The sequence below is a fragment of the Grammomys surdaster genome, unplaced genomic scaffold (assembly GCF_004785775.1).
Source record: "Grammomys surdaster isolate TR1022 unplaced genomic scaffold, NIH_TR_1.0 342, whole genome shotgun sequence".
NCBI classification, from domain to species: domain Eukaryota; kingdom Metazoa; phylum Chordata; class Mammalia; order Rodentia; family Muridae; genus Grammomys; species Grammomys surdaster.
In genome coordinates this window covers 2,372,764-2,378,587 of record NW_021604761.1, presented here as the reverse complement: position 1 = coordinate 2,378,587, position 5,824 = coordinate 2,372,764, and the positions used below count along the sequence as shown (strand labels likewise).

Sequence of the window (5,824 nt, the reverse complement as noted above, 5' to 3'; positions counted from 1 at the left end):
GAACTCCATCTTCTTGACTGTACCTACCCAGAGCGAAGTGGCTGGGGTGGGGTTTGCCCCCCATGGATCTGGGGCAGAGCAGCTATGGATGTAATACCACAGACCCAATAGTTCTCAAACTCTGCTGATGGGTAGTGACTCTTTTCTCCCTACTGTGCGCTTTTAGAGACTTTAAGTAGATGATTCTAACGTCCTATTAAATGTGGGTTCGCTATGCTCCCCATAGCATCATTTGGAAAGGTAAGGGGTCTTAATCAATTGCATTTTACTCCCCAGTCCTCCACAAAATTCCATTTCCCAACTGTGGCCCTTAGAGACATAATGGTTTATTGAATTCAAAGGTAAAGTGTCAAAATTTTAGTAGAATCCTGTCCCGTGGGTACTCTGGCTCAGGAGGTTTGCATCTTATGCCAGCCTTCCAGAAGGACTTTCATGTTCTTAGAAGGTAAAGGCCCAGCTGGGCAGTGGTGGCGCACACCTCTAATCCCAGCACTTGGGAGGCAGAGGCAGGCGGATTTCTAAGTTCGAGGCCAGCCTGGTCTGCAGAGTGAGTTCCAGGACAGCTAGGGCTATACAGAGAAACCCTGTCTGGAAAACAAAAAGAAAGCGAAGGCCCTTTGCTGAGCACCCTGTCCTTGCTACAGGGTCCCTGTGACTCAAGGTACAGTGTTGTAGACACTGTAGTTGTCCTTCTGTGTGACATGCAGCTTCCAGGGGAAGAGGCGCTTCTGGGAGGGGAGCCCTTGGGCCTGCTTCACCATGAGTCCCACATCCTCATCTGACAGCAGCCGAACCAGGTCCCCCTCAGCATCCTGGTAATTAAGGGCAATGTCCTCTCTCTGGAACTCACGCCTAGAGAAACACACCGGGATTAGTCCATGGGTCCTGGGAGAACCCAGGGCCTTTGAATCTGTGGGTCTGAGTGGTACAGACCCTCACCATCCGAGCAGCCTTATTCCTGTTCTTCAGATGGGGAAACTGAGACCTCAAAGGAAGAGGGGACTTTGTAATCCAATAATGGTACAGCCTGAAGCTTCTTGTATACAAGTGAGTGAAAGGTTTAGGAGTTTCCAAAGAGATGGCAAGGCAGTCCAGGGAGGCCTGTGGGAACCAGCAGACAACTTTGGGAGCAAGGCCATGCTTCCCCATGGCTGGAGGAACAAGATCTGAAGGAGCTTTCCATTCACTGTCTGACCCAACAGGCCCAGTCTAATCGCCTTGCACACACTTCCATCCCATAATCCCACTTCTTGAAAATTATCCCCAGAAAATAATGAGACAGTCTGTGTGAGTGAAGAGGCACAATACTGCTGACAGTGGTAACCGGGAGAGTGGAGCTAAGCCATCGGGAGGCCTTGAGAATGGTAGGCATGGCCAGGGGGACATTGTGAGTGTGTGTGTGTGTGTGTGTGTGTGTGTGTGTGTCTGTGTGCATGTGTCTGTGTGTCTGTGTGCATGTGTGTGTCTATGCGCATGCGTATGTATGTGTCTGTGTATATGTCTGTGTATATGTGTGTGCTTGTTTTATGTGTATGTTTGTGTTACAAGTATTTATGTATATTTGTGTTTCTGTGTACATGTTTGTTTTCTGTACATGTTTGTGTGTTGTGCATATTATGTGCTTATGTTTTATATCTTTGTGTGTTTCTCTATGTTTGTGTGTACTGTGTATTTGTGCTCGTTTGTTATATGTTGTGGGTGTATACTGTTTCATGTGTTTGTGTGTGTTTGTTTCTGTGTATGAATGTGTTTGTGTGTGAGTGTGCTTACATATGTGTGTGCATGTACTGATGGAATCTGAGCATAGATCAGCTAATGAGAGGGGTGAAATATAGTTCTCATACAGGCTGCACTTTCTTGAATCATGAGAGACGGGAAAGTACTATAGGATTCTGTGAGGAAACTTTCCAGCAATGGCCTGGATTTCAGGAGGTGGTGATTTCCCCAGCGCGCGCTCTCTCCCCCTCTCTCTCTCCTTACCCCCCTCTGTGAGTGTGTGTGTCCAAGTCCAAAGCTTTTCTCTAGAGAGACTGTTTGATAGCCAGTCCACTGTCACACACTGGGACCCCAGCTGAGCCCTTGCCCTCTGCAGCCTGGCTCCTCTCAAGGCACTGTGGGCTGGAGCTGTCACAGGTGGTAGCCTCAACCTCTAGCCCATTCTCCTCTGCAGGCTCCCTTCCCAACCTCTCACCTCATGAGTGCTAGCAGGTCTTTGAACAGGGGGGTGCTGTTGAGGTCCTCCTCCACTGCGATGTCCCTAAGGGGGACAGTAGGAGAGACAACCATCAGGGTGGAAGGGGGACAAGTTTGGCGTCAGAAACAGCTCTTGCTAAAGCACTGTGGTTTATCTGGGAGCTGCAGCAGCTTCAGAGGAGGGAAGAAACAGCAGAGCAGTGTTGAGCGGAAGATAGCAGCATGGTAGGGGTGGCACGGAGGAGTAAGAGGCCCCACTCTCCCGGGAGGACACCAACTTGATGGTTTTGCCTGTGTCTTCATAGAAGTAGCATCTTAGCCAGTTGGTGGTGTCCTCATCCTCTGGGAAGTCCTTGAGGATCTTCACGAACGATCCCGGGAAGATGCCTGTGACTCCCTGAGATGTGCCCTGGAGGGGAAAGAAGAGGCTGTGTCACAGGGAAGTGAAGCCCAGGGCCATTCGTCAGAGCCCCACACTCTCTACAACAATGATTGTCATAGATTGTCTCTCAAAGTGCATGTGCCAAAGGCTTGGTCCTCGTGGTGGTTGTGGGAGCTTGGAGAAACAGGTACTGATAGACACACCTTCTCTTGATGGGGAGAGGGCTCCCTTAATCAGGTAGTGGGAACCTGCTCCTTTCCTCTTTTCAATCAATCGATCATCAATCAATCAATCAATCAATCAATTTTACTTATTGATTCTTCCTTCTGATCATAATGCAAGCATTTTACTCTCAGACGTTCCTGTCATGATGAGTGGCCTCAGCACAGGACTTGGAGCTTCCAACATACTGAGCCATAGTGAACCTTTCTTCTTCATAAGCTAGATGCCTTGGGCATTTTATTACAGTGACCAAAGCCAACTAACACAGAGAGACAAAGTGAGGAGATTCACCAAGCTGCCTAACCCAGAGACCTACACTTGAGTTTTACAAGAGCCCCGAATCTATCAAGGAAGCTTCCTGCCTCTCTGCCTCTCTCCTCTCCCTTCTCCCCTGTCTCCCTTCTTCCTTCCCTCTCTTCCTCACTCATTCCTTCCTTCAGCAAAGATTTTTCGAGCACAAGTATGCCCAATCTCTGGGACCAGGAGTTACACAAACACTGTTCCCTCGTGCACCACTCCTGAGGGCACAGAACGATAGGGGACACATGAACACACAGGCGCTCCGTGGCCGATTGCTACATGTGTAAAGAGGGAATCAGGGCAGGAGGCAGAGGTTGGGGCTGGAGAGGGAACTGAAAGTGCATCATGCTCCTTCTCAGGTTTTGGGTGTCACCCGGAGGCTTGAGCCCCTCATCTAAGTGCAGGACCAGGACCCCAATCCTGTCTCTATGCTGCTCATATGGTCACTTAAAACCTCCATGACCGTGAGACAGAAGACACATTCTCTTCTGTATCCATGCGTGCACATGCCTCTTTATATGTGTGTGCATGTGTATGCTTATGTATATGCATGTGTGTATATAGGTATGTGCACTTACGTGTATGACTGCCTATGCAGGTGTGCACATGAGCATGTATGTGTATTTATGTGAGTGTCTACATGTATGCGTACATGTGCGTGTGTACATACATAGTCTAGAGGACTACTCCAGATGTCACTCTCCGGTCTTTAGCTACATGTTTTTTCCCTCTTTGAAATGGGGTCTTTTATTGACCTGTGACTCATTTGAAATGGCTGGTTTCTGTCAAAATGACACAGTGAGAGTCATCTAGGAAGAGGGAACCTTGGCCAAGAAAATGCCTGGAATCGGCCTTCGGGCAAGTCCTTATAGCATCATCATCAGCATCAGCATCATCATCGATTGATGTGGGAGGGCCACGCCCACTGTAGGGGGAGCAGCCCTGGGTGTGTGGTCCTGGGTTGTACAAGAAAGCGGGGTGAACGAGCCATGGAGAGTAAGCCAGTAAGCAGCACTTCTGCATGGCCTTAGCTTCAGTTTCTGCCTCCAGGTTGCTGCCTGTCCTGGCTTCCCTTGGGAATGGACTGTGACCTGAAATGTATCACCAAGTAAGCCCTCTCCTCTCCAAATTGCCTCTGGCCGTGGTATTTCACACAGCAACAGAAAAAAAACCAGAACTTGGCCAATTTGTGGCTGGTTGCAACTGGGCAGCCAGCCCCAGGGATCCACCTGCCTCTGCTTCCTCCAGCACAGCTGTCATGGCTGGCTTTTTAGTGTGGGTCCTGGGGCGGAGCTCAGGTCCTGTTTGCTGCCTGAGTTATCTCTGCAGCCCCAGGAATCACATCCTCCTCATGCCGTCTCGAAGACTGTGGCTCCTTCCTCCTCCTACGCCACTGAGGCCCTTCCTGCACCCTGAGGTCTGACAGTGACGACATGCTAGACAGTAAGACTTTCCAGAAAACAGGACCACAGTCAACAGTTCCTCTTATGACAGTGGTGGTCACAACAGCCGCTCTGGTGGACATGGCTTCTTCGAGCCAGTGCACAATGAGGCAGAAGCTCAAACAGTCATATCCCTATAACTGCCACACCCACTCCTGCCATGCCCACTCCTGTCCAGCGTCAGGATACCAGAAACCCTGCCTCCTTCAGACACAGAATATCCAGAGAATATCCAGAGAATATCCAAAAGCAACAATATTATGATAGAGATGGCCAGGCCCAGAGACCTGGCACACAGTCACTCTCGGTGTGGAGCAAAGTAACACCCAGGGGGCCCAGCTTCAGGGTCACATTCAAGACTTCCCAGTCCCCTCACATGCACTGGGAACGAGGTACCTAGACTTTCTAGGGACAAGGTCTGGAGGACAGCCACCTCTCTCTTGTCCCAGCCAGGAACCGATGAAGAAACTGCTTTCATCATTTACAGGAAAGGAAACCATGGGCTTGAGCAATCTCCTGAAGTACATGAAGCCAGATAAGACAGTGACTGGGCCTGACACACTAGCCAGCGTTCTCTTTGGTTGTTTCACAGTCTGGTGGGTGGGACCCAGGGCCTTGCACAGTAGCGAGCGCTCCTCCACTGAGCTGCCTCAGGCACGGACACCCACTCTTATAGTAATCCTTGCTTCTGGCTGGAGAAGTAACATTATTACATATGAGCCGTCCCAGCTCTCAGTGGGGAAAGTCTGACGCCCAAAGCAAACATGGAGAAAGCTATGCGATTGCTGTGACCAGGTGCACTGCCGGCACCTAGTGGGGAGACCAGGGTACTGCCAAACACTCTGACTACAGAGTAGCCTGCCCTCCCCGGGGAATTGTCAGTCCCCCAAAGCCAGGCGTCTCAGTTCCTAGAAGCATTGTTAGTGGTAAAGAAACTAAAATGGAAATGGGGGAGAGGGGGCTGTGAAATGGCTCAGGGGATAAAGAGGCTTGCTGCTAAGCCCGACAACCATACTTCCACTCCACAACCAGCCTGGCAGGAGAGAACCAATGCCTGAAAGTTGTTCCCTCACTGTCCCATGTGCTGTGGCATGAATGTCCTGCTTAACCAAAACACCGGGCTCCCAAACAGGTCACCTCACAGGTCACCCAAACCTGCCGGGGCCTCCAGGAAGATGAGAGAGGACTTCTATCCTCACCCCATCCTCACCTCCATCCTCACCCCATCCTCACCTCCATCCTCACCTCCATCCTCACCTCCATCCTCACCCCATCCTCACCTCCA

General features: G+C 50.4%; 1 protein-coding gene across 1 annotated transcript in view; it reads right to left on the bottom strand.

Moving 5' to 3' along the window:
- Nucleotides 1–302: 302 nt before the first annotated feature.
- Nucleotides 303–5,824, bottom strand: part of Ncf4 (neutrophil cytosolic factor 4) — a 17,609-nt gene continuing 12,087 nt past the window's right edge. The window contains exons 8-10 of the mRNA XM_028778906.1: nucleotides 2,472–2,602; nucleotides 2,192–2,257; nucleotides 303–852 (exon numbers count right to left, since the gene is read on the bottom strand). Of these exons, the coding sequence (XP_028634739.1) occupies nucleotides 657–852; nucleotides 2,192–2,257; nucleotides 2,472–2,602 (393 nt within the window). The 3' untranslated portion in view covers nucleotides 303–656. The remainder of the gene's footprint in view (nucleotides 853–2,191; nucleotides 2,258–2,471; nucleotides 2,603–5,824) is intronic.